The following is a 27,765-nucleotide window of genomic DNA, read 5'->3' as shown; positions in this document are numbered from 1 at the left end:
CCTGTAATTTTCTCAGAGGACGTCTGAGAAAAACATGTACATGGTCGTTCTGGACAGAAATAAAATCACAGAGGACCCCCATAAAAGAGACAATTACCCCAGGACCCCCTGATAAACAAATCCCGTCCGGAAAGGGCTTAAGAGGAATTGTAAAGCACAAAGCACCGAATTTGACACAAAAATCACCTTGTTTGACAACATAGAAATTAGAACATTATATTATATTTATATATAAGACCAATTGGTACTTTTGGCAGTGTGGGCAGTGTGCCAAGTCCTGCTGGAAAATGAAATCCGCATCTCCATAAAAGTTGTCAGTAGCAGAGGGAAGCATGAAGTGCTGTAAGATTTTGTGGGAAAACAAAACTGCACTGACTTTAGACTTGATGATAAAACACAGTGGATCAACACCAGCAGATGACATGTCTCTCCAAACCATCACTGATTGGTGGAAACTTCACACTAGACCTCAAGCAGTTTGGACTGTGTGTCTCTCCACTCTTCCTCCAGACTCTGCTCCCTTGATTTACAAATGAAATGTAAAATTTACTGATGATCAGTGATGGTTTGGAGAAAATCTTACAGCACTTCATGCTTCCCTCTGCTGACAACTCTTATGGAGATGCTGATTTCATTTTTCAGCAGGAATTGGCACACTGGCTACACTGTAGCCAAAAGTAACAATTGGTCTTATATAATATCCAAATTTTCTGAGATCCTGATTTTTGGGTTTTCATTGGCTGTAAGCATTAACAATCATCAACAATAAAATAAATAAACGCTTAAAATAGATTAATCTGTGCATAATACATCTATATAATATATGAGCGATTTTCACATTTTGCAATGAATTACTAAAATAAAGTAACTTTTCAATGAGTTTATAATGATATATTTGAACCATCTTCACCTGGTCAGTGTTTTTATTTTATGAAATGTTTCTCATTGAGTTAAATAGGATTTAATAAATGAAGCAAAAAAAAAGATTTAACTTACCGATCATTAAACTCAGCAGCTTCTGTACCTTCGAGCTGACCCCGACCACTCTGTACAGACCCTGGTCATTAATACCTGTGAGGAGATCATTAGGATTAAACTGGTTAAATTTTCTAATTAGCAGCACCTCATAATAATAACAATAAATGTCTGAACTGTATCTTTTTCCAGTCTCTAACAGTAAAGTCAGTGTGTTTTACTGATCTGAGATCAACAGGTTGGCAGAGAGAAATCATGAGCTGATTCTGCCCTCTGTTGGCCAATCAGACAACTGCAGGTTTAATCACATGGTGGAGTTAACACTGCTGATACGCTCACACACATCAGGTGTGTTTAACTATATATACACAGCTCTGGAAAAATATAAGAGAGCACTTAAAAATGATGAATTTCTTTGATTTTACAAAATTTAAAACCTCTGGAATATAATCAAGAGGAAGATGGACGATCACAAGGCATCAACTGAACTGCTTGAATTTTTGCACCAGGAGTAAAGGCATAAAGTTATCCAAAAGCAGTGTGTAAGACTGGTGGAGGAGAACATAATGCCAAGATGCATGATGAAAACTGTGATTAAAAACCAGGGTTATTCCACCAAATATTGATTTCTGAACTCATAAAACTTTATGAATATGAACTTGTTTTCTTTGCATTATTTGAGGTCTGAAAGCTCTGCATCTTTTTTTTTGTTTGTTTGTTATTTTAGCCATTTTTCATTTTCTGCAAATAAATGCTCTAAATGATTTGAAAGTATTTTTATTATGAATTTGGGAGAAATGTTGCTTGTAGTTTATAGAATAAACCAACAATGTACATTTTATTCAAACATAAACCTATAAATAGCAAAATCAGAGAAACTGATTCAGAAACTGAAGTGGTCTCTTATTTTTTTCCAGAGCTGTATACAGCTCTATAACCATTAGTTACACAACAACACAACAACACAGCAACAATATTCCTTTTTCTTTATTTAATATTTCTTTTTTTCTCTAAATCCACCATCCTATCTAGAGATTACCAGCTTACCTCGTGTTTCAATAGCGTTGATGGAGTTCCTAACGAAATTCACACCATTTTCATCCAGCTGAGCATCAACTAGAGAAATTAATAGATAAAATAAAGAATAAAGGCTAAATTAACCTTATTTTAGCTGATAATTTTAATTTTAAAAAGCAGTACGGCATGCAAAGATCACATACATCTCAATATCAGGCTGAATTGTGTATTTAAACATGCTAATCTGAAATTTAATGATTGAGCATACAGATTGGTGGTCCCACCTATATTGAGTTTGGTATAAATGTGTAATTACACATTATCAATCATGAAGTGCTGGAGATGTATTTGCTATTACATATGGATTACAGTGCAGTTTAAGTAGTACAGTAGTGGAGCTTATGTAATTACACATCCATCAGTTCTACAGGTGCATCTCAAAAAAATTGAATATCATTGAAAAGTTACTTTATTTCAGTAACTCAGTTCAAACTGAGAAACTCATATATTATATAGATGTATTAAACACAGAGTGATCTATTTTAAGCGTTTATTTCTTCTTTTATTGTTGGTGATTTTGGCTTACAGCCAATGAAACCCAAAATTCAGTGTCTCCGAAAATTAGAATATTATAGAAGACCAGTTGGTAGTTTTGGCAGTGTGGGCAGTGTACCAAGTCCTGCTGGAAAATGAAACCCGCACCTGCATAAAAACCATCTGATTGGTGAAAAAAAAAACATGACTGATTGGTGGAACTTCACACTAGACCTCAAGCAGTTTGGACTGTGTGTCTCTCCACTCTTCCTCCAGACTCTGATCCCTTGATTTACAAATGAAATGTGAAATTTACTGATGATCAGTGATGGTTTGGAGAGACATGTCTGTCATCTGCTGGTGTTGATCCACTGTGTTTTATTAAAAGTCTAAAGTCAGTGCAGTTTTGTTTTCCCACAAAATCTTACAGCACTTCATGCTTTTCTCTGCTACTGACAACTTTTGTAAAGATGTGGATTTCATTTTCCAGCAGGATTTGACACACTGCCCACACTGCCAAGTACCAATTGGTCTTATTATATAATATTAAAATTTTCTGAGACACGGATTTTTGGGTTTTCATTTGCTGTAAGCCATAAATAAATCATAATTAACAATAAAAGATAAAAACGCTTAAAACAGATTACTATTGTGTATTGTGTGTAATACATCTATATAATACAATATATGAGTTTAACATTTTGAACAGAATTACTGAAATAAATGACATTTTCAATTATATTCTAACAGTTTGAGATGCCCTAGTGTATAGTTGTATACACCAGAATATAGTTAACTTTGTTTAAATATGCATATATACCATATATAGAGCATATATCTTGTATCTCAATTGGTTTTACATTAGTAAAGGCTAAGGTTGATAAGTATATGCGATTACACAAGCTGTAATCCATCTGTAACAGCAAGTACACATGTTACACTCTTAAAATTGTATAATATCAGTTTTTAGAGGAATTTAATATAAAAATTCACAAAGTGGGACGGGGATTGGTCTGTATGGGCAAATTTTGAACTAATTCTTGCTGCATAATCAATATGTGTTGATGTAATATCACAGTGTGTAGCTGATATCAGTGCAAATACAAGCAAATTTACTGCATCAGATTGTAATGGAAAGAATATAATTTTTTTCAGTCAGAAGTAGAACGTATTTATCTGATTTCCATTATATTTGACGGATTACAGTTACATGCAGTTACTATATATGTCCAAAGGTTAGTAGACACCTGCTCAAAAGGTATATAGAGAGTTTTGCTGCAGCACCAGCCTTTAATAAGAAGTTTCTATTGATTAATCAAGAGGAAGATGGATGATCACAAGCCATCAAACCAAACTGAACTGCTTGAATTTTTGCACCAGGAGTAAAGCAGCATAAAGTTATCCAAAAGCAGTGTGTAAGACTGGTGGAGGAGAACATGATGCCAAGATGCATGAAAACTGTGATTAAAAACCAACCAGGGTTATTCCACCAAATATTGATTTCTGAACTTTTCTTAACTTTATGAATATGAACTTATTTTCTTTGCATTTTTTGAGATCTGAAAGCTCTGCAATTATGTTTAACTCTATTTAATCTCTGTCACCTTCTACTCGCTATATATTTTCCTCTTTATTCTCACCTCCTCCTTTTCCTCTTCAGCTCCTGTTGATAATCGCTTCTTCATCTTCCTCATTTACTTATTTTCTTCATATTTAACTCATTTAAATCTTCATCTACGCCCCAATTCATTTTCTTTTCTTTATATTTACATCGACTTTCATTAAAGTCGTTATCCAAAAGCAGTGTGTAAGACTGGTGGAGGAGAACATGATGCCAAAATGCATGGAAACTATGATTATAAACCAGGGTTATTCCACCAAATATTGATTTCTAAACTCTTTTGCAAACTTTTTGCATTATTTGAGGTCTGAAAGCTCTGCATCTTTTTTGTTATTTCAGTCATTTCTCTTTTTTTCTGTGAATAAATGCTCTAAATGACAATATTTTTATATGGAATTTGGGAGAAATGTTGTCTATTTTTTTTAACGCTATATATTGGAAATACATTGCATTTAACTAGTGTGGGGTTGCTGCAAACATCTTATTCCAATGATAAATGCCTAACTATGACTTTATGTAAATGAACTTCTGTGTCAGTATGGTCAGAATTCCCTAAGAAGACGTGTCTTCATATCTTTGGACATGTAGCGTAACTGCATATAACGCTGAGAGAAGATACCTGTTCTAGCAAGTCCGGGTGCGCTCCAAAAGTTGCTGAAAAGAGTGCTAACTCCAAATTTAAACAGAAGAAAACTTCGTTGGAAATCTGTTTCAAGGCTTTCTGCCACTTTGATGCTTCTGCTTAACTTAAACAATACGTTCCTTAAAGTTTTATATGTAAGGAAGAATAAAGAAAGTGCTGCTGGCATTATCAGAGCTGTATTCTCTCGTGCTGAGCCAGCAGGATCTCTGTTAGAATAAAGGCAGGACTTATTTGCCAGTGAAAAGAAACTTACTTCCTCGTTCTTTTGAATACGTCCTCCCCAGATAGTGCACCTGTAGGAACGACATTAATCATCAAGTCCTTTTTCAGCACAACACTTTCTGCTGCAGCAGCTTAGCCCAGCCTCCAAAAACCAGGAACTGCTATTGTTACCTGCATCCGTAAAACTCGCCTTTCTATCTGAGGGACATGTGACCCTGCGTTCACACTAGAACGTGATGAGTCGCTTATGTCGCCCCACATTTGTCGCTTGTGGGCGTGTCAAAACATTATTTATTAAATGTGTGTTTGTATAATATATGTGTTTGTTAACTACGTTAAGGTCACTAAAATGCTTACAAAAATAAATAGAGTTAAATAAGACATTGTGAATGTTTCCAGAATTTTCCCTCGGGGATCAATAAAGTATCTATCTATCCATCTATCTATTCATCCATCTATCCATCCATCTATCTATTCATCCATCTATCCATCCATCCATCTATCCATCTATCCATCCATCTATCTATCCATCCATCCATCCATCCATCCATCCATCCATCCATCCATCCATCCATCTATCCATCCATCCATCTAACCATCTATCCATCTAACCATCTATCCATCCATCTATCTACTCATCCATCTATCCATCTATCTATCCATCTATCCATTCATCTATCCATCCGTCTATCCATACACCCACCTATCCATCCATCCATCCATCCATCCATCCATCCATCCATCTATCTATCCATCTATCTATCCATCTATCTATCTATCTATCTATCTATCTATCTATCTATCTATCTATCTATCCATCTATCCATCCATCCATCCATCCATCCATCCATCCATCCATCCATCCATCTATCTATCTATCTATCTATCCATCTGTTATAAATGTATGTATATATCAGTTGTGTAATGTAAGGCCCTTCTAACCTTTCAGAGAAGGGGTGACAATAGGTGCATGTAAATCATTACATAATATTTAATAAGGAAATATATTTTATAGTTATTGTAAATTGTAAGCATATATTTTTATAATTAAGCTAAAATTAAAATAAAAAAACAGCAACTAATTCAAAGCATTACTCTGCGTTTTTCAGTTTTTCAGTTGCTGACTCATAGCGGTACTAACCAATCAAAACTGCTTTTTAAAATTGAAAAATGTACATTTTGGAGGGAAAATATGGTATAAATATAAGGAATCGTTCGGCCACTTTATTCTGCAGATATGACTCCCGAGCTTGCTAGACTCTTGGCCGTTTCTGTGATGGCAGGAACGAAATGCGAAAGGAACCAAAAGTTCAGAGAGCAGAAGCTTGAGGACCTCGAACCGCCTAGTTTGTGATTGGTCCAAAGAAATGCTAGAAGCCAATCGTGTTAGAATGTCGCTTTAGCGTGTCATTCTAATTCATTTGAATAAAGTAGAGAAAATTTTAAGTACGTGTCGCTTGTCGCTCTGCCGTTCTATGGCAAGCCAACTAAGCCAAAACGTCTGGGAAAGAAACGCCTCCACGTGTAAAAATATCACATGTCCACACGTAAAAAAATCACGTGTTGACAGATAAAGACGTTATCTTTTTACGTGTAGAGGTGTAAATTTATGCGTCTGTACATCACATGCTTTTTTTTTTTACCTGTGAAATAGGGGGTAGATCATAGTCACATGATTACAACGTTTCAGTTACGTGGGCCTTACGTGCAGAGTGTGTATGAGTATGTATGGGGCTATGTCAGGGTACGTTGACACTGCGTTGTAACCCACGTAAGCGTCTTATGAATATGGAATACAATACGCTCCATGACATCATGTGATTGTCAGGCTGCCTTATTACAATGCAAATGTATGCATAGGCGCATTTACTGATTGGATGTTAGATGCCAAGACATGTACACAAGAACAGTTTTTCTGCCTGTGCACGTGATTTTTTTACGTGTGGACACGTGATATTTTCACGTGTGAAGGCGTTTCTTTCCCACACGTTTTGGCTTAGTTGGCTTGCCATACCGTTCTGTCGCTTGTCTCCTCTTGTTGCGACAAATTGCACTCTGCCACAGGAAATGAATGGTCGCCTGTCGCGTTGTCGCTTTCCAGTGTAAACGCAGGGTCAGTGGGGTAGAGTGGCATTGCATTTGGCAATAACAAACAGTATCATGAGTTACAGCATCTTACAAAAATGTGAGTACACCCCATAATGACCATAAAACATCTACAAGACACAAGAAAACTGCCTTGCAAAGGAAGCTACAGGTAAATCTGCTGGATTGGACAAGCATTCCTCCACACCTGAACCCAATTGAGCATCTGTGGGGCATCCTCAGGTGGAAGGTGGAGGAGCACAAGGTCTCTAACATCCACCAGAAGAGAAAGAGCACCAGAAGAGGAGACAAACAAAATATCGACACTTCGTGCACAATTTGGTCATTAGACATTAGACATTAATGGCATAACGGTATTGAGTTATTTTGAGGGCACATCAAATTTACACTGTTATACTACCCTATTTTTCGCAATATAAGGGCGCACTTAAAAGCCTTATAATCTGGTGTGCCTTATGTATGAATTCTACCAGTCATGTATTAAGAAGAAGTAAAGCCACTCTCCAGCACTAAGGCTGGCTGCAGCAGCATTAGCATTAGCCGCTAACCACAGCACTAGCTCTTTCGCTGTTCATAAGTGAGTAATATATGACTGTAGTAGGCGTGTTTGCCGTGTTAAAACAAGCTACATGAGACGAACTGCTAGCTAATAGTGTCCAACTCAGGGCTCCTCAGTCTAGCGCTATCGGGTGGCATTTATGTCCCGCTTGCGCTGTGGTTAGTGGCTAATTAAGGCTAATGCTGCTGCACCCAGCCTTAGTGCTGGAGAAACTTACTCACTGAAACTCACCCATAGACAAAACATTGGAAATCTAAGCTTCTGGAAGTGCTTACTCACCCAAATAAACAGTTTTCAGGAAAGAAATCAATGTGACAATTAACATCCCGCTAGCTCTGTGGTTAGCAGCTAATGCTAATGCTGCTGCACCCAGCCTTAGTGCTGGAGAAACTTTACTGAAAACTCACCCTTAGACAAAATATTGAAAATCTAATCTTCTGGAAGCACTTTACTCAACTGAATAAAAAGTTTTCAGGAGACAAATCTGTGTAGAATAACATCCAGCACTCGTTTAACTTTAAAAGAAAATGTATTTTTTTTTTATTTTATGCTTTACAGTTTTCTTTACTTAGGCACTTCCCCCAGTTCACTATTAAAAACTATGGTATAAGCTCTACACTGACTAGTTTACATTGTATCCAAGTGTCATATCTTCAGTGTTCTCCCATGAAAAGATATTCAATATCAATATTTACACAAATATGAGGGGTGTACTCACTTTTTTGAAATATTGTATAAAACATGTATATTGAGATCTGGATCTCAATATTTCAGGTATATTATATGAACTGGTTTTACTCACTGGTTCTTTTCCGCCCATCGCCTGCATCCAGAACTTGTGGTCATCCTCCGAGAGAGCCTGGACCGTCAGCACAGTGCCGGGTCTGTTAACAGAACAGCACAGTAATACATATATCAGAACTCAGTAATCATAAACTACTGTGATATGCTTTGTAGTAAATACAACCCCAAAACAGAAAAGTTGGGACATGATGGGGAAACGGCACAAAAGGGAACGAGGGGGGTCAAAGTAGAATTATACTATTTAATAATTTTTTAATAAGAATTTTCCATACTATTACAATGTTCAAATGATTTTGAGTAAAAAAAAAAAAAAATCATAGTGTATATACAATATAACACCCGTTTTGGAAAAGAAAAACATTAAAAACATTATAAAAACATATATTTTGCACATACAGTACACCACCTGAAAAACAAGTGGCATGCTAACAACACATTCTCGATATTATTTGCTCTTTGTTTTTATATTATATTTTTTAATTAAAAAATGTATCTAGACTAATTTTAGAGAATTTGATAGTAGACAAATAAGGAAAGGAATAGCAGTTAACAAAAATGTTCAGCACCTCTAGATCTCCTTTAAAACAGTTGGAGAACCATTAAAGGTTCTACCTCATGAAGCCACTGACTGAAAGAATCAGCCAAAAGTGGGAGAAGTTGGCATAAAAAATTAAGTAAAATTGGTGAAATCTAAAGTATAAAACATATTTTGTCTTGTTTAACCCTTTTTAACCATCCTTTATACTTGCGTTGCATTCATAATTAACGTATAATGCAGAAAAAAAATAAATAAATAAAGGCAAAACATTAAATAAGAAGGTGTTTGTCTGAACTTTTGACTGGTACTGTACATCAACTTAAAACTCTAAAACCGTGCATTAAAAAAGGTATCTAAAATATAAGTGGCAGTAAATGAAGAAAACAAACAAACAAACAAAAAAAAAAACATGAGTAATGTTGGAGCTTTTATATTGGACTATTCATACTGAAATTAATGTAAAATAGAAAATGTGTTAAAAAAAAAATGCTACAAATACTTTCAATTAAATACTTTTTTATTATTTCCATAAATCAGCCATTATGAAATAAATCTTGACTATATATACACACACAGCATTGGAAAAAAATAATAAGAGATCACTTCATTTTCTAAATCAGTTTATGTTTCAGTAAAATGAACATTGATGTTTTATTCTATAAACTACAGACAACATTTCTTCCAAATTCCAAATAAAAATATTCTCATTTAGAGCACTTATTTACAGAAAATGAGAAATGACTGAAATAACAAAAAAAAAAAAAAAAAAAAAAAAGTTTTAAGAGTTCAGAAATCAATATTTGGTGGAATAATCTTGGTTTTTAATGAGAGTTTTTTTAATGCATCTTGGCATCATGTTCTCCTCCACCAGTCTTACACACTGCTTTTGGATAACTTTATGCCACAAAATTCGAGCAGTTCAGTTTGGTGGTTTGATGGCTTGTGATCATCCATCTTCCTCTTGATTATATTCCAGAAGTTTTCAATTTAGTAAAAATCAAGGAAACTCATCATTTTTAATTGGTCTCTTTGAAAAAGCTGTTGGAGCCGCTGATGGGGAGTGATGTGAGGAGTGGCCAGTTGAGGGTGTCGGTGTGTTGTGTAAAGTGAAAGCCTGCTGTAGTTAAGTTTTAGTTGTAGAATGTGTGTGTGTGTGTGTGTTTAAATGTCCTTGAGCTACAAAACACAGATCATTACCACAGAATTTTGGGTTTCTCTTCTCTGCCCCAGTGAGTTCTGATCACTCACACATTTCTGAAGCAAAGGTGACAAGCAGCAGCTCGTGGCGACACAAGCGCATCACTTCTGTTTCAGTGAGCACTGAGAATCGAAACACACACACACACACACACACACTAAACAAGGGGTTAGGAATAGGAACTTAAATGTATATCATAAAATTTACAACTTTGTGACAAGCGACGATATTTACGTCTAATGAAGCAACTTTACAAACTAAAGCCAAACTTTAATTATTAATAATATGTAGTGTAATAAAGCTAATATATAAATAAAAAATGCACTTTTATGTAATTTTATTCTATTTCTGTGGGCCCTTTCATAGGTTTTCATTTCACATAATAAAATAAAAATAAAGTGTTACTCCTTTAAAAAATGAGACATATTGATTTGCAATGTAAATTTGAATACATCGTTGCTGTCCAATGAAAAACACTTATCTGTCCATTTTTGTTGATTCTTAGTTTACTACATAATTTGAACAGACAACCTGTCCTTTACACTGTGCCAAAATTTATTGATGAACGGACCAATAGAAACTCTTCAAAATGACCTGAAATAAACTCTTTTCTCATTGACGTCCATTGAAAGTTTACAAGGTTTTTTCTTGCTCCTGTAAAGTTCCTGTTTTCATTGGACGGTGACGACATAATGTATTTCATATGGAAAACTTGTAAAAAAACGTAATTTTAGGGATTATTTCCCTGCAGCAGGGTCCAGCAGCATCACTTCAAGAAGAGAATTATAGTTTCATATGACTTCATATGAAAATAATCAAAAATTAATTGACCAAAACAAATGTATAGTGTGTCTTGTCTAGTATGTCACATCTACTACAACTAGACGTCAATCGTAAAAAAAAAAAAAAAACGCAGATTATTTGTTTTGGACAGGATTTACAATAGTGCACAGTTCACTGTGATAGTATAGACATATGAGCTTTCATAGCTTGAAAGATGTTAAGAAAAGAAATCTGAATATGTGAAAATGAAACCAACACCACTGCTGGTAAAATGTCTCTGGTAACACATGAACACTCAGGTATCTATAAAGCATTATAAATGTATTCATAAAGCTTTGTTATAACACCACAGTATAAAATTTTATATCACAAAGAGATATAATGCATTATAATATATGTATATATAGCTTTATAATGTGTTATATGCCTTCTCATCATTTTACCTAAAGTCTGTAAAAAGCGCTTATAAGTGTTCATTAGATGTTATGTGCATTTACAGAACAGTTTTAATTATAAAATATAGCAGTTAGAGGAAACGCATCTTGGTAAAGCATTATGTGAGTAAACTTAACATCTATTACGCTTTATGAAACAGGTCTGACCAACAATGTTAAGAACAGCAACTTCACATATATTATAATGCATTATATAGCGCTTTGTGACATAAAGCTTTATAGAAAGCATTATGAAGCTTTATAACCCTTGACATAAGCCTTTCTAACTATACATACATGTTTATAATCTCAAACATAAAAGGTTATAACACCACAGTATAAAGCTTTATGTCACAAAGCGCTATATAATGCATTATAATATATGTGAAGTTGCTGTTCTTAACATTGTTGGTCAGACCTGTTTCATAAAGCGTAATAGATGTTAAGTTTACTCACATAATGCTTTACCAAGATGCGTTTCCTCTAACTGCTATATTTTATAATTAAAACTGTTCTGTAAATGCACATAACATCTAATGAACACTTATAAGCGCTTTTTACAGACTTTAGGTAAAATGATGAGAAGGCATATAACACATTATAAAGCTATATATACATATATTATAATGCATTATATCTCTTTGTGATATAAAATTTTATACTGTGGTGTTATAACAAAGCTTTATGAATACATTTATAATGCTTTATAGATACCTGAGTGTTCATGTGTTACCAGAGACATTTTACCAGCAGTGGTGTTGGTTTCATTTTCACATATTCAGATTTCTTTTCTTAACATCTTTCAAGCTATGAAAGCTCATATGTCTATACTATCACAGTGAACTGTGCACTATTGTAAATCCTGTCCAAAACAAATAATCTGCGTTTTTTTTTTTTTTACGATTGACATCTAGTTGTAGTAGATGTGACATACTAGACTAGACACACTATACATTTGTTTTGGTCAATTAATTTTTGATTATTTTCATATGAAGTCATATGAAACTATAATTCTCTTCTTGAAGTGATGCTGCTGGACCCTGCTGCAGGGAAATAATCCCTAAAATTAAATTTTTTTACAAGTTTTCCATATGAAATACATTATGTCGTCACCGTCCAATGAAAACAGGAACTTTACAGGAGCAAGAAAAAACCTTGTAAACTTTCAATGGACGTCAATGAGAAAAGAGTTTATTTCAGGTCATTTTGAAGAGTTTCTATTGGTCCGTTCATCAATAAATTTTGGCACAGTGTAAAGGACAGGTTGTCTGTTCAAATTATGTAGTAAACTAAGAATCAACAAAAATGGACAGATAAGTGTTTTTCATTGGACAGCAACGATGTATTCAAATTTACATTGCAAATATGTCTCATTTTTTAAAGGAGTAACACTTTATTTTTATTTTATTATGTGAAATGAAAACCTATGAAAGGGCCCACAGAAATAGAATAAAATTACATAAAAGTGCATTTTTTATTTATATATTAGCTTTATTACACTACATATTATTAATAATTAAAGTTTGGCTTTAGTTTGTAAAGTTGCTTCATTAGACGTAAATATCGTTGCTTGTCACAAAGTTGTAAATTTTATGATATACATTTAAGTTCCTATTCCTAACCCCTTGTTTAGTGTGTGTGTGTGTGTGTGTGTGTGTTTCTATTCTCAGTGCTCACTGAAACAGAAGTGATGCGCTTGTGTCGCCACGAGCTGCTGCTCGTCACCTTAGCTTCAGAAATGTGAGAGTGATCAGAACTCACTGGGGCAGAGAAGAGAAACCCAAAATTCACTCATTACGCACTTCTTTACCAACTCACTTCTTTTATTCTCTTTATTTTAATCTCACTCATACACTATAACTACAACTATAGCGATTCAGTTGACTATATCGACTATATCGTCAGTTGCAGATCGCGTATCTGAATTGAAGGTGTTTTAGTGTGTCTTTGGTATCTTAATAGTACAAAAAATACGCCTTGTGCAGCTTAAAACGCGCAAAAGACGTTAATTTATTCTCTTAACTAATCATAGGTGTGTTTTTTGGGGCATATCGTTAAAATAAACCAATCAACGTGCCAGTTGTCATTCCCTTTAAGAGTCGGATGAGCTCTGACTTTGGCACGTTCCTTATATTAACAGTGCATCGCTTTTGTGCGTCTCAGCAGAGGATACTGAGCTGCTGGTTGACGCTGTGAAGGAGCTCCAGGAGCTCATTTATTTACAGGAACAGCAATGCTACTGTATTTTATTATTTATTCTTGTTATTTTTAAGAGTTAAAAGTCAGGTTTGCACTCTGCAGCATCTATAAGAATTGACTCTGACCTGTTGACTGTTGTCAGGGTTTTAATCAGACAGTGGAGCACTTTTGTTTTCCACCACCAAGATATATAGAAACACGTACTACACATTAGTGCAGATTTATTCCTAAACTCCTAAAAATGCTATTTTATTTTTTACCAGTGCATATGCAAGTAAAAATGAAGTAAAACTAGACTGTTGACAGGGTGTAAGATAGCAATTAGCATCACAATGTATTTTTTAAGACACTATATTGTACTTTTTAAAAAGTATGATCAAAGTTTACTTTCAAACCTTTACTGAAAGCATAATATTAATGTACTTTTAATGTATTGTAAGTGAGTTCATAAATCTGGTAGTATATTTAAAGTATGCTTTTATTGGTGATTCACTGTGACATCAAATCAATATGTTCACTTTCCTTTGTCTTGCTTTTTGTCATTTGCTGTGTATTTTTGGGCAGTATTGACAGGCATGGATGGAGTGATAAAATACGGACGGTAAAGGATTTTTTTTTTTTTTTTTACAAGAGACAAAAATATGTCTAAAGGCGCTGTTGAGCTAAAGGCTAAAGCTGCTGTTTCCATGTGGGTCAGCCAGACGCCCTCTTGAGTTTGAAGGTGTAGAAAACAGTTCTCACTGATCTCTGACTTCTGTATCTGTAATTTCTCTAAAGAAAAGAAAGAACTTCTACTTTTAATAGTTTTAAGAGAGTTCTCTCTGTGTGTGTTCCTGTTTTAGTCTTTTTCTAGAATAATATGTTATTATGCTAATAAAAGTGTGAGTGTGCTGCTAGTGTAATTGTTAAAATGCTACATCATATGTTTAATTTACTGGAAACGTTTAGTTATAGCAGTTATTGCTGCAAAATGGTGTGAAAGCACACTGAAAGATACTAAAAACAAAACTATTCACAATTATTTAATACTTGTCTCAATTATTTAATCATTTTCTCAACAAATAAACCAATCAGAAAGTATAATATTGTGTCTCATTTTAAGTTTAACCGCCCTTGTAAAAGAAATGTATATTAAGTATTTTTTTTTTTTTATTATTATATTTAACATGGAAAAGTACATACTTTTAAAATTAAAATATGTACTTAAATACATACTAAATGTACAATTTGGCCACAATTTATGGCAACTTAAGTATATTTCAGTTGTAATAAAAGTATAAAAGTACGCAACTGTGGTTTTGAGTGTTTTTTCATACAACTTTTGTGAACTTGCAAATACACTTAAAGTATATTATGTAAATGTAAATGTTCTACTTTGCATACTGATGCACATATTTTGTACACCTTAATGCTACTAGAAAAAAGAAAAAAAACACTAAAGTGCACTTTAATCAGTATGTAATGCCACTATATATATATATATATATATATATATATATATATATATATATATATATATATATATATATATATTCTGTTAACACAATGTAGAATTTAAAGCATGGCTTAAAAATACATTTTATGGAAATAGAGAGAAAGTATATTTACTGTGTATTTTTTAATAAAGTATATTAAATAAAAAAATGCACTTTTAGTTTTATTTACTTTTTAATTTGAACATATGTTTAATCCTCTTATGTATTCTGGTAGTATATTAGTTATTTGTTCACAACTCCTTTTCCACATTTTTTTTTTTTTTAACACTTTTTAAAATTAAAATGTGTACTTAAAAACTTAAATACATATTAAATGTACTATTTTGGAATCAACTTATGGCACCATATATATATATATATATATATATTTATATTTTTTTCTATCAACACAATGTATAATTTAAAGCGTGGCTTAAAAATACATTTTACGGAAATAGAGAGAAAGTAGATTTAACGTATATTAAATTGAAAATGCACCTTTAGTATTCCTTACTTTCTAATTTGAACACACTTTAAATGCTCTTCAGTATACTTACTTTTCACACGGGTGGGTTTTCTTTATCTATTTTTTTTTTTCTTTATCTATTATCTAACTTGTATTGTGCAATTCTGATGATGTTTTAGGTTATATTAATGCCGAAATAGAAAATAAAAAAATCCTAAAGGTTTCACAAACTTGTGCTGTCTAGTGTTTGGGATGCTGCTAATTTGGAGCGATGAGCACCATGGAATTAATAATCAGAATAGGTATATGCATATTTTACACCCTATAGATATAATTGTGTTTCTGTGTCGACTGTTAAACTGAAAACACGTGTATTTTTGTTGTATTAAAGATGTATGCTGCCCCAGAAAAAGAGCAGTATTGCAATGCTGTTCATGTCCATGATGAGTTTATATCAACTTTTGACCATAAAGTGTGTGTGTGTGTGTGTGTGTGTGTGTGTGTGTGTGTTGCTCCTGTGTTCTACTGGATGTAAAGACATACAGTGAAAAAAAAAGGATCAAGAAAATCTCATTATACTCTGACATGTAGAGAAAAAGAAAAAGAGAGAGAGAGAGAGGAAGAAAAGAAAGGACAGTATGCTTCACTTCCAGCACACGCTGGTCACCTTAACACCATACCTGATTGGTTTTGCAAGGATTACAGCAGCTATGTGTTTCCATATACAGATTTTACCAAATTGAAAACCTCTGGAATATAATCAAGAGGAAGATGGATGATCACAAACCATCAAACCACCAAAACTGAACTGCTTGAATTTGATTTTTGCACCAGGAGTAAAGCAGCATAAAGTTATCCAAAAGCAGTGTGTAAGACTGGTGGAGGAGGAGAACATGATGCCAAGATGCATTAAAGAAAATGTGATAAAAAACAGGGTTATTCCACCAAATATTGATTTCTGAACTCATTTTCTGCATATAATAAATAAATGTTCTAAATGAGAATATTTTTATTTATAATTTGGGAGAAATGTTGTCTGTAGTTTATAGAATAAAACAACAATGTTCATTTTACTCAAACATAAAACTATAAATAGCAAAATCAGAGAAACTGATTCAGAAAATGAAGTGCTCTCTTCATTTTTAGAAGTTTAGAAGTTCTCTATGTTTTAGAACACCCCTACTGTTTAGTAGTGAATCTACTCATCTTATTAATGACTTTATTTCTGCAGTTCTTCTCCTGTTAGACTAACTCTAGTTTTTAGTCCTTAATCATGTTAATCTAAAGAGTTAAAGAGGCTAAAGCTGCTGTTTTCATGTGGGTCAGCCAGACGTCTTCCAGTACTCACCGCTCTCTGGCTTCTGTATCTGTAATTTCTCTTAAGAAAAGAATGATTTTCTACTTTTAATAGTTTTAACAGAGTTCTCTCTCTCTCTCTCTGTGTTTCTGTTTTAGTCTTTTTCTAGTTATTAGTTACAGTATTAAGTCTTCCAGCACTGCTTTACTACAGACAAGGCTTTGGAAATGTATATTTGTTCCTAAAAATTCCATATATATAAACAATGTATGATTTTATCAGGTTTTTAGTTCATTAGTTTTGTATAATTTCCAGTTATTGACTCGACCTAAAGAGCTAAAAGGCAGCAGTTTATGATTTTATATGATGACTGTAAACACATTATAGCACAATATAGAGCTGCCAAAACACTACATCCATATAAATAGTTCATTTTATGTGTCTGGAAATAAAAAAAAATAAAATAGTTCCTGGTTTTTACCATATTTTGGCCATTACATGTTCAATTGAATAATTAAAGTGTCTTAAATGAATTGTGTAAAGGCTTCTAAGTGATATTAAATCATAGAATTGACTCTGAATTATTTAATATTGGAGTGATAAGCCTTCAAATGGGAAATTGGTCAAAATAGGCTTGGAGCTTAAGAGGTTAAATGGCAAAAATGAAGGGAATAAACAGGGTGTTCTAAAATCAGCATTGCTTGGACGTCACTGTAGGCCCAAAGGTCGCAGAGGGAGAACTGCAATGAAGGTAAAGGGCAAGAGAGAGAAAGAAAGAGAAGAAGAAAAGAGAGCAGCGCTGTATTTCTGTAATTGACGTAGGCATTAAAAACAGAGCAGTGTCTTCTGAAGCTAAACCATTCTATATGGTTCAAAGTAAAACGAGCTGAGGCATCATCGTATCTAACCGTTTTTCCGACGTACATAGCAACGCTATATATATCCTTAAGAAAAACATATCCGAAGTAAGTTCCATCTGACAAACGCCAGACTTGATCCTTGAGCGCTCCTTGAGCGACTGGTTCAGGAATGCTCTCCATTGTTCGGTACCTTTTTAGATTCTCGTCATCGTGCTCTTCTTCTACAGATCCTCCCATATGAACTAACGCGTAGGATTTCTGGCTTTCATCCAGACGGTCCGGGTTCGAATCCCGGTATGGGAAGCTTTGGTTTTCAGCAACCTCAGAAACACAAGCCATTGCTCCGTTCTCTCGGTCCTTCACACATCTCGCTAACTCTTAAATACACATTTCACTCGCAGGCTTGCTGTGATTGCTCCATAGGAATAACAACCTTATTGGTCAATACTTTTGGCGGGAATTTTTTTGACCAATCAGGACAATCTGAATAATGATGGGGCGGGGCTGGGGCGGGACGGGAAGAGGTGGGGATGGGGCAGGAAGGGGCGGAGGGATGGGCGGGGCGGTGTGTCACCATGGTTTAAATTACCTCATTTCCAAAACATGAATGACGAATGGCAGGGGTAATTACACGCCACCAGTTAATAATTACTGGAGACTCGTGGTCATTGATATCAGAAAAGTAATTAAGAGAGTTCAAGGGTCAGGGGATCTGAGGGGTCAAAGGTAATTACAGATGATTGAATACATAATTACTAACAGACCTCATCATAGGGTGATCTGAGGGGTCAAAGGTAATTACAGATGAATGAAAACATAATTACTAACAGACCTCATCATAGGGTGATCTGAGGGGTCAAAGGTCACATTCCAGAAAAGGAGGCATGTGGTGTGGGGGAGGGGTCAAAGGTCACATTCCAGAAAAGGAGGCACGTGGTGTGGGGGAGGGGTCAAAAAGGTCACCTGGCAAAGGTCAAAGGTCACCTGTCAAAAAGTTTGATTGACTGTGCCCCTTATCTCTCTCTCTTATAATCCTTAATATATTTTTAACTAATGATCAGTAAATGTGAACAAATGTGATTCAAATAATTTGAATATTAACAAATGCTAACACATGACACTTATTTAACAGTATGAATATTTATATTAAAAATGTTAGCAAATCATTAGGGCTGGCCCGAATAGCGTTTTTTGAGCTCCGGATATTCGGCACTGATTCGAAGCGAATATTCGAATATTCGTTTTTTAAAAAAGAGGTAAAAAAAAAAAAAAAAAAAAAAGCAAATAACGGCCCCTTTAATCCACTGAAAAATGTTCAATTTGCTCTGACCGAGGAGACATATTCACCCCGGATTTTTGGTGTTTTTATCCCGGATTTTTGTGTTTTCACCCCATATTTTTTTCTGTGTTTTTAGCCCAGATTTCTTTGTGTTTTCATCCCGGAATTTCTGCTGCCCTACACCGCGGCTTATCCGCTGCGTAAGCAGGCTAGGAGGCTGCTGCTGCACGGTTTCTCCGCTGCGCAAGCCAGCCCAGTAAATTGCTGTTTGTGTTTTCACACTTAGGCTATTTGCTTAAAAAAACAAACAAAAAAAACGTTTGTTCAGGAAGTATTTTATATTCTTAAACATTGTTGATTATATTAGAGGACAGTCATTGTAAACTGTACTTGGTCTATTTCGGTTAAAGGATTGTGCAGGGCATATTACTGATTTTGTATTTTTGCACTTGGGCTATAAGCTCAATATTAAATATTTCGTTTGTTTAGAAATTATTTTATATTTTTAAACCATGTTAAATTATATTAGAGTAGAGGAAAGTCATTGTTAATGACGTTATTGTACTTGGTCTATTTCGGTTTAAGGATTGTGCAGGGCATAGCCGTATTACTGATTTTGTATTTTTGCACTTGGGCTATAAGCTCAATATTAAATATTTTGTTTGCTTAGAAATTATTTTATATTTTTAAACCATTTTAAATTATATTAGATAAGAGGAAATTCGTTCAGACATCATTTTTTGTAGGCCAGGCTTTTGTAACTGATTTAGCCCCTACTGTTGCCACATTACCCCTTACGTTTTATTATATAAATCAGTTTCGAAGAGCCTGCATTTTTTTTATCATGTATAATAGAGGTCTGCGTGAGACTGATTTTTAAACCCACTCTTCCACGCTCCCGCGTTTCTGTCTCGTTACCGCGCCGCAAAAAAATTGCTTCTTTTAATCCCGCGCCCGCTCGCCACATACACATTTCTGCCGCTCCCGCCCCACGTTCCTAATATAAATTAAATAAACTACATTTAATGCTTCAAATTTACTTATATATTTATTAAAACAGCAGCGCTGAATACTGCGGTCCCGTTCCAGTCCAAACACCATCGGTGTGTGCGTGTGTGTGTGTCGGTCCATCCTGCGCGTTGAGAGTTTTCTTTAGGTTTTTTTTTTACAATTATTACAGTTTTCTTAACTATTTATTAATTTGCTCCCGCATCGTCTGGATTAAACTCCCGCTCCAGCCAATAACAGTTCAGTTCTGTCCCGCGCGCAAGATATTCTGACGGGACCCGCGAGAACAGAAGTGGTTAGAGTGAGGTGGAACTCTGGAAAGGAGAAAAAAAAGAATATCCGAATACCAAAATTAAAAACCGAATACCTACTCAACGAACGAATATCCGAATACCCGAATATTCGGGTCCAGCCCTACAAATCATTAGCTGAACATCAATAAATTGCTAGTAAATATGAATTTTAAACTAGGCAAATGTTTATCAATTGCAGTTTATGTTGCAGTTAATGCATTCATTAGTATTTACAAATGTGATAGCAACATTTTAGTTTCTTAAAATGTGAAAAATAACAGTTATTAATCATAAGTTAATGGTATAGTAATGAAAAAAAAGTTAATTATAAAGTGTCACCCTTTCTTTTTATTATTTTTTACATTGCAAATTTAATATTAAAGACTATGTTAAACCTAAAAAAATGAAAGATAAAATAAGAGTGCATTTTTTTGTCTGTAATGCACAGAAAAATAAGACTAATACTCTACTATAAAGTCTACACAGCATTTTTTTTTTCGTTTGAATTGCATTGGAAGTCTGTGTGCAATATTTTATTTTTCAAATTGACCTTTTTTATATTATCTATCATCTATAAAAATATGATTAAAAGGTATTGTAAATCACATTCAATTATTTAAAAAATGCTGTTACTTTTTTCCAGTGTTTTTGCAGTGGGTGGGGCCAGGTTACTGTTTACGGTTTATAAACTTGTTCATTGGCTGAGTCATGGTCTATTTTGATGGACAGCAGCTCTCAAACAGTGTTATGTGCAAAAATGTACTAAAGAAAAAAAAGAAAAAAAAGAAAGTGATATCCATTCGAATGGATGCAGGATCTGAATGGGTTAATTATTAATTAAACAAAGAAAAAAGCTAACTAGAATAAGTTTTATACTTTAGATTCTTCTGTATAAGTATCACATTTATCTTTGAGGACAGATCTGCACACTCTTGGTTTTAATTTTAATCTCAGTGTGTTCATGAGGGAGAGTCACCTGGAATAGTTTTCTCAGCGTCTTGAAGGAAGGAGTTCCTGGAGGTGCTGAACAATAGCTGCTGCTTTTCTTCACGCTGTGAAGCTCCAGCTCATCCCAATTAAATCACCTCAAATCACCATCTCAGTTCATCAGGTTTAGATCAGGGGATTAATGTAGAGGACTAACACTATTTTGCACTGTTTATTACAGAATTTCACACGTGTCCGTCAATTGTTTCAATGTCTTTCATTTTAATCTTCATTGTAGAAAATCAATTAAATAAAGAAATAAAGAAAATCAGTGAATGAGATATATTTTATAGATATAGTCTATAATTTTCTACAGAAACTAATCCAGAACATCTGACACTGTGCTTAAATATATGCATAAATATATGCATAAATATAAATTTTGCATATCTGCATGACAGCTCACCTATAGATTGCATATTATAGAACAGGGCCCTTGGACATCTTATGATATAGAATTATATATTTTGCAGAATAGATACACACAAACAAAGAAGCAAACAAACAGGGGGAAAAAATGTATGAACACACATTGGATAAATATGACGTACCGGTCTGTTATCTCTATATCGAGGCAGAACCGCCGGTCAAGAGTGTCTGTCGTTTTCCTCACGCAGGACTTCAGTGTGACTGATTCTGTTTCACCCTGAAAAAAATACATATTTTAATCCATTAACAGACAACAAGTCAGAGCCTGTAGTATAATAAATAAATACATGAATAAATATATAAAGTGACAGGAAAAAAAGCAAGCCTGAGATCATTACTGACCAACTTCCCCCCAGATTTGGGGTCAAAAGTGACCATATGCAGGATCTTCTGCTCTTTGACGAACGTGCAGTACCGCTTCACCCAGCTGGAGCCGAACGGAGGAGGTCCTGCAGAGGTCACAGGATGTTGTTAGTGATGGTAACGGCTTCTGGAAGCCACACTTTAGTGCCACCATGTAATTCAGTCACAGAAAAGTCTCGTAAAACACGCTGTAACGATCACATGCTGCCGAACTCTGAACTCTATAATACACACAGGTCTGAGAGTTAATTACCAAGTTGCTTATCTAGGATATACTGACTAATTTAAACCCCTTTTAACTGTTTTGCCTGATATTGCACACCTAAATCTTGAGGATTTCTATTCAAGCATTACATAAAAAGCTTTCATGTTTGATAATAAACATAACTGCAAATTCCAATTGTAATTTTAATAGAAAATATTATATTAAAATTACAAAAAAAAAAAAATTAACCTGCAGCATTTGGGTTGATTCCTGTTACTGATCTGGACAGTCAGCGTGAGTGTGCGAAATAAGTCAGTCTGAGTGTGCGAGAGACAGTCAGCGTGAGTGTGAGAGAGACAGTCATTGTGAGTGTGCGAGAGACAGTCAGCGAGAGTGTGAGAGACAGTCAGAATGAGCAAGTGAGAGACAGTCAGTGCAAGCGAGAGAGAGACAGTCAGCACGAGAGAACGAGCAAGAGACAGCGCAAGCGAGTGAGAGAGAGACAGTCAGCACGAGAGTGCGAGCGAGAGACAGTCAGCACGAGAGTGCGAGCGAGAGACAGTCAGCACGAGAGTGCGAGCGAGAGACAGTCAGCATGAGAGTGCGAGCGAGAGACAGTCAGCACGAGCTAGTGAAAGAGAGGCAGGGTCAGGGTGCTGTCCCGGTTGTTTTACCGCAATGTGTGCCCTTTCCGTGTTTATGTGTGTTTCATGCAAAGTATCGAAAAGTATTTAGACCTTTCGGCACTCGACAGTACTGAAATATTTTGGTCGATACTTTTTTGGTATCGAAAATCGATACTCAGGCCTAGTCGCGACTTAATGACCATGAGAACACATGGGTCCCTAAGGCCCAATCCCATTTCACCCCTTGGCCCTACCCCTTCTTTTCAAGCGTAACCCTTTCCCTTGAGTTACCTCCCCCTAGGAACTGGGAAACCTTTCAAGCACCCGATACATCATCAGGAGCGCTAAAGTTCAGTAACCGAGCTGCTGCTGCTGGATAACTAGTTAACTTTAGGGTATATTTTATTGCATTTCAAAAAGTGGGAAGATGGTACAGAAATAAATAATTATTGTCAATTCCTTAATTTCTCTGTGATGTGGTGCAGACATTAACTTTGATTAGTCTTTAATTTATTTTATTTTTCCGTTCCATTTTTCCTTAAATGCTGGAGCTCCTGCCGCCTGTTGCACCACTTAAGGTGGAACAGGAAAGTTAGCTAGGTGGCTAGCTACTGTGACAAACTACTAGCAATCTTTTCATGCTTGTTATAAAGAATTCAACCATAAAACAATGAAACTACACATTAAACTCAGGTAAAATAGTGTTAAAACGTCACTTTGTGCTGCCATCTTACCAGTGATTCTCATACTACTTAGTTTAAAGTGTGCATCTGAAAAATCTCTGTATAAAGGGCTTAAAAGCCCTATCCCTTCCCCCTAACCTACCCCTCCAGCTGGGACACAGAATCTGGACAGCCCTACCTCTGGGCATGCAGACACAAAACAGAGGGGTAGGGGTAAGGGGTAGGGACCATGATGAATCATTAGAACATTTCTTATTTGAATACTATATATCTAAAGAGCTCTAGGATAAACCTAAATATATTAATTTAAATATCCCTATAAATATGAAAACAATCGCTTATGATTTATTTGATAGCTCTTTAACAAAAAAAAAGATGATGATGTAATGTGGTTAAATATATGTATTGTAAAAATGTGTCAAATGTGGAAAACCAGAACAAGAATGACCATAGATCATTATTTTATACCAAGTGATACTATGCTTAAACCATTGACTGTGTATAGCTGGCCAGAGCATCGTCTCTCAAAAGTGAAGCCACCACAGGTCGGGCGCCCCCTTGCTGTTCGGTTTCTCCCATCCCCATAGGTTTCAATGGCAAAACAGACAACTTTCAATCACGTTTTTTTCTAATATACTGTAATTCTACCTGCTTATATTGACAAAATTTTATATCCTCACAGAATTAGTTTTTAAAACGTTATTCAGCTCTATTCTAAAAGGTGTGGTTATTGGTGTATAAAAGGGCTGGGTTACACCTAGCCGGGGTGGGACCAATGACTGTATGGGCGGGACCATAGACTGTGTATAGCTCTGTGGAGGCAGCCCTCAGGGGCGGGGTTATTTAAATGAGTAGGCTGCTCTCCACAGTCTTTCTCCCTCCTCTGGTCTCTACTGCACAGACTCGGGTATCAGGATCGCCAACATGGCGGAAGATTTTGGCTTCATTTTCATTGAATGAATGGGAACGGTGACACAGCGTCCATCTTTTTTACAGTCTCTGGTTAAAACAAATTGTAAAAGAATTGAAAAGAAGACTTTCTGGGACTTTCTGACTTTCTAACTTAATGTTACTATTTTGATATGTGAGAAAATGTGATGAAATGTGATATTTTTCCTTTAAAAAAAAAAAAGCAAAGAAAAGTAAGAGGTAGGGCCAAGGAGTGAAATGGGATTGGGCCTAAGACTAGTTGAGAGTTCCGGGATTAGAACATTACCTTTTTGCTCAGTTTTTAGACTTTGAGAGGGGATAACTCTGTGTGTGTGTGTGTGTGTGTGTTTAGGGGGGTGGGCGTACGTTTCTCCTGGACGTAGAGGTATCCCTCACTGCTGATGGGGCTGGTTTGTCTGTATTCCTGAGGAGCCTCCTTTATCTTCTTCATCAGTTCAACCACCTCTGAACGCGTCCCCTCGAAACGACTCCGCGTCTAATCACATACAGACAGACAGACAGACAGACAGACAGACAGACAGACAGACAGACAGACAGACAGACAGACAGACGCTGGTGAGTTTCCAAGGAAAACCAAGGGAAATTCCAGGCGTCTTGGGGAATTTGCTCCTGAATAAAAATCAGCACTCCAGGACACGCCCACCCACCTGATATCAGCCTCCAACAGGGTGGCAGAACTTCAGCTGTTACTCAAATCAAGAAAAGGGCAGCGAAGTGTTCCATAAACACACGAGCATGTGCACACACACACACACACACACACACACACCCTTGCACTACAAACACACACACACTCTTCCGCCCTATATGTCACACACACAATGGAGGGCCGAAGAAAACGTGACCTTTCGCTTTCCCCTGGAAACTCCATCTCTCTCAGAATTCTGTTCAACTTATTTCACTGCTTATCTCCCCATCTCCCTTCCTCTACTGAAGAATTCCTCACCATCACCAAAAACACAGTGTGAACACGCCTACAGACCAGAGCCAAGATCACTGTAATTAACCAGACCACATTTATTCACTACTGACTTTAATATCCAGCTCCATTCAAGGTCCAACAATTCACTACACAATTTCAGATTTTGATTAAATGTGATACCATTATCAGCCAAATACAAGAGTTACAAGCAGAGGTTTCAATTAATAAGGAACAAATACTTTGGTTATCTATACTTTACTAAAATAATTTTAAAAAATTAGACGAGTTTTAACTTCTCCTCTTTACATTTTCACACAATTATCTGAACTTTCTACTGCTTACATTTTAATAAAAAATAGCCTCATTATTCCTATTTCATTTCATTTCCTTTTTCATTCAGGCTTCTTATCGTTCAAAAAAAAACCCTATCCAGATCACAAGCCATCAAACCAAGCTGAACTGCTTGAATTTTTGCACCAGGAGTAAAGCAGCATGAAGTTATTCAAAAGCAGTGTGTAAGACTGGTGGAGGAGAACATGATGCCAAGATGCATGATGAAAACTGTGATAAAAAAACAGGGTTATTTCACCAAATATAGATTTCTGAACCCTTAAAACTTTATGAATATGAACTTGTTTTCTTTGCATTATTTGAGGTCTCATTTTCTGTAAATAAATGCTCTAAAAGACAACATTTTACTTGAAATTTAGGAGAAATTTTATTGGATATTATATAGTTTATAGAATACAACAACAATGTTCATTTTACTCAAACATAAACCTATAAATAGCAAAATCAGAGAAACTGATTCAGAAACTGAGTCGGTCTCTTAATTTTTTCCAGAGCTGCATACTGGATATAGTATAGTTTTTTTCAACACTGTAAAGCCCCACTCTGAATCACGTTTTTCTTCCTCTGTCATACTAATTAAACACAGATCAAACGTGTCCCACAGGACAAAAAGACCTACTCGAAATTTCCATGAACAGGAGCATTCTGTAATATAAATTAAGAGCTTTATTTATAGGCTTTAATTTAATTTCCCCAGTAAAAAGAAATCAATTGCCTGCCTTTCACCAGACATCATAACTTAATTACTGAAGCTCAGGAGACTGAGTGGGAGGATGTTTCAGTAAACAGGGCAGAGCAGTGAGAGGTGCTGCTGGCTACTCACGTTCTGAATATTGATCTGTAGAGCGCGCTTGTAGTGATCAAAATCCTTGGCCAACTCGAATCCCTGGTGATAGAACGTGAACACTGTCTGAAAGAAAGCCAGCATCTGTAGAACAGAGAGAGAGAGAGAGAGAGAGAGAGAGAGAGAGCTAATATAAAGATTGATGCATTCATAATGTCATCTTGACACAATATATATATATATATATATATATATATATATATATATATATATATATATATATATATATATATATATATAAATAACTGCCAAACTGTGCTGTCCACTGTGGGTGATAATGCCTACAGTAATGTACTCCTAGTAAATGTGACACTGTGGATCCGAGGAATGTTGAATACCTGCAAAACTTCATAAACAAAATGTCCCATCATCCACCTGCACCCGCTATCAGGCCTCAATCCACTTCCCATAATTTACCTCACCTTATCATGAGCGTGTTGGCCAGTGTTTAACCTTACTCACAAGATAGCACCTCACAACATATGAAGGTTTAGGAGTTACCAAGCTTTTCCATGAGGTATCACTTGATAATCAATTTGCACACTGGTTTCCCATGACTTCTGCCATATGCCATGGAGGCTGAATAATGCTCCAATGAGGGATATATGTGAGTGGATGTGATTTCTGACAGAATCGTTTTCTGTTCTCATGGACAGTTTTAGCCAGGAACCGCTGGTTACCATCATTACCCATAATGCCCTCTGAACATTGTTATTAAAATAATAAAGTAATCAATGAAAATAATTGGGATTCTACTCTATTTCTAATCTATTTCCATACAGGTGACTTATGTAAGTTAAATAAAAAAGTAATAAACAAAAAATACACTATATTGCCAAAAGTATACACAAATAAACTTTAGTTTATAAGGTTTAATATGCTTTCAGCACACCCTTTATAGCCATACCTGATTTAACTCTTTTGGGAAGGCTTTTCACAAGGTTTAGGGGTGTGTTTATGGGATTTTTTTTTTGATAATTCTTCCAGAAACGCATTTGTGATTACAGACAGTGTTGATGGACAAGAAGCCTCTGCCTTAATTCATCTTAAAAGTGTTCTATCAAGTTGAGGTCAGGACTCTGCGCAGGCCAGT

At 35.4% G+C, this 27,765-nt stretch overlaps 1 protein-coding gene across 2 annotated transcripts in view; it reads right to left on the bottom strand.

The window, feature by feature from the left end:
- arhgap10 (Rho GTPase activating protein 10) overlaps positions 1 to 27,765 on the bottom strand; it is a 197,567-nt gene that overhangs the window by 67,917 nt on the left and 101,885 nt on the right. Inside the window, exons 7-15 of one of the 2 annotated variants that reach the window (XM_022684445.2) lie at positions 26,652 to 26,756; positions 24,901 to 25,030; positions 22,070 to 22,176; positions 21,850 to 21,944; positions 8,480 to 8,561; positions 5,044 to 5,083; positions 4,767 to 4,817; positions 2,023 to 2,091; positions 997 to 1,071 (exon numbers count right to left, since the gene is read on the bottom strand). In XM_022684445.2, the coding sequence (XP_022540166.2) occupies positions 997 to 1,071; positions 2,023 to 2,091; positions 4,767 to 4,817; positions 5,044 to 5,083; positions 8,480 to 8,561; positions 21,850 to 21,944; positions 22,070 to 22,176; positions 24,901 to 25,030; positions 26,652 to 26,756 (754 nt within the window). The remainder of the gene's footprint in view (positions 1 to 996; positions 1,072 to 2,022; positions 2,092 to 4,766; positions 4,818 to 5,043; positions 5,084 to 8,479; positions 8,562 to 21,849; positions 21,945 to 22,069; positions 22,177 to 24,900; positions 25,031 to 26,651; positions 26,757 to 27,765) is intronic. The other variant, XM_022684446.2, reaches the window with a different exon arrangement.

Source organism: Astyanax mexicanus, chromosome 7 (genome assembly GCF_023375975.1).
Source record: "Astyanax mexicanus isolate ESR-SI-001 chromosome 7, AstMex3_surface, whole genome shotgun sequence".
NCBI lineage: Eukaryota > Metazoa > Chordata > Actinopteri > Characiformes > Acestrorhamphidae > Astyanax > Astyanax mexicanus.
Note: the sequence above shows the minus strand (reverse complement) of the source record. Positions and strands in the feature narration are given on the sequence as shown.